Consider the following 1,411-nt stretch of genomic DNA (forward strand, 5'->3'; position numbering starts at 1 on the left):
TCCCAACTCAGAGTGACCCTGCAGGACGGGCAGAACCGCCCCGTGGGTTTCTGAGACGGCAACTCTTGACAGGCGTAGGAAGCCCCGTCTTTCTCCCAGGGAGTGGCTGAAGGCTTCCAGGGGTGATCTTGTGGTCTGCAACCCAGCTCTTAAAAAGGACACCATGGGGGTGGACGGGGGTGGGCAAATCTGGGGTGCCATCATACACCTCAGGGTCTCCTCCTGGCTTTCCCACCCACCCTTACAAAGGACAGCGGTGTGATTCCCATAAGGGTCGGGGTCCCATGAGTCTATCTTTCCCCATCCACCTTGAGGACTCAGGCCAGACTTACAGGTCATTCCGTAGTGAAAGATCCTCTCCTCAGAGCTCCCTCGGGGGACAATGGTGCTATTGGGCATCCTGAGGTCATCATCGGGGTCATTGTTCCAGACCCCTGCGGGCAGAGAGGGAGGTCAGCCCCGTCACCCTCGCATCATGGCTGTCCTTCCGGGGAAGCACCCAACAGGTCATATTCAGTAAGAGCAGGAAGAGGCCTGGGAAGCCTCCTTCCGTTTCACCTGTCCTTGGACCAGTCCTCCAGGAGGAGAGCACCCCGACCTCATTCCCCGTCCCTCTGCTTTGGGGAGCAGGGGAAGAAGGTACGGAGAAAGACAGAGGAAGAGAAAGGATTCCGGGCGGCACATAGACAAGAGACGCAGGGCAGACAGGGACGGGAGGACAGAGGGTGGGTGGCTGCCCCCAGCCCTCCCCCCAGGGCCCATTCTGGAAGCTCTGTTGGCCGCCCTGGAATCTGGAGCTGTAGTGGGTGGACAGGAAGTGAGTCTCAAAAGCCGTTGAGAGATACCCCTCCTCTCTCCCAGCCAGCCCCATTCCCCGAGGTTCTGCTCCACGGAGGCTGAGAAAGGGGACCGGTTTGGGATGTCCCCAGCCTGAGAGGTGAAGAGGCTGCCTTCCACCAGGGGGTCTGAGCTCCTCCTGTACCCACTGCCTCAGAGGCAGAATCTGACCCCTTCCTTACCCAGGAGGCCCTCTGTGTGGTTTTGATACTCCTCTGGAAGACTGGAGGAGGCATGGAGGATGTTGGAGAGCACTCTCACTGAGATGGTCACCGTTCCATCAAAACTGGCTGAGACCATGGAGCCATTGCTGATCAGTATGATTCCAGTGGTGTTAAAGATCTTTCGGCCTAAGACATTGGGAGACAGATAAAGAAACTATAGGTGTCTGGGAGTGGTGGTGGTGGGGGGAGTGTAGGGTGCTAGCGAACGTACATGGGATCTCTTTCTAGAGTGATGAAAAGATGCTCAAATTGACTATAGCGATGATTGCATATATCTGTGAATTGCAGCATTCTAAAAACCATCGAATTGTTATTTTAAGCGGGTGAATTATGTGGTATGTGTACTCTAC

General features: G+C 55.8%; 1 protein-coding gene across 1 annotated transcript in view; it reads right to left on the bottom strand.

The window, feature by feature from the left end:
- MUC4 (mucin 4, cell surface associated) overlaps nt 1–1,411 on the bottom strand; it is a 40,221-nt gene that overhangs the window by 16,299 nt on the left and 22,511 nt on the right. Inside the window, 2 exon segments of the mRNA XM_030884819.1 lie at nt 333–434; nt 1,020–1,285. Of these exon segments, the coding sequence (XP_030740679.1) occupies nt 333–434; nt 1,020–1,285 (368 nt within the window).

This window comes from Echinops telfairi, unplaced genomic scaffold, assembly GCF_000313985.2.
Source record: "Echinops telfairi isolate 266 unplaced genomic scaffold, ASM31398v2 ScPeMD7_17;HRSCAF=63, whole genome shotgun sequence".
Classification (NCBI taxonomy): domain Eukaryota; kingdom Metazoa; phylum Chordata; class Mammalia; order Afrosoricida; family Tenrecidae; genus Echinops; species Echinops telfairi.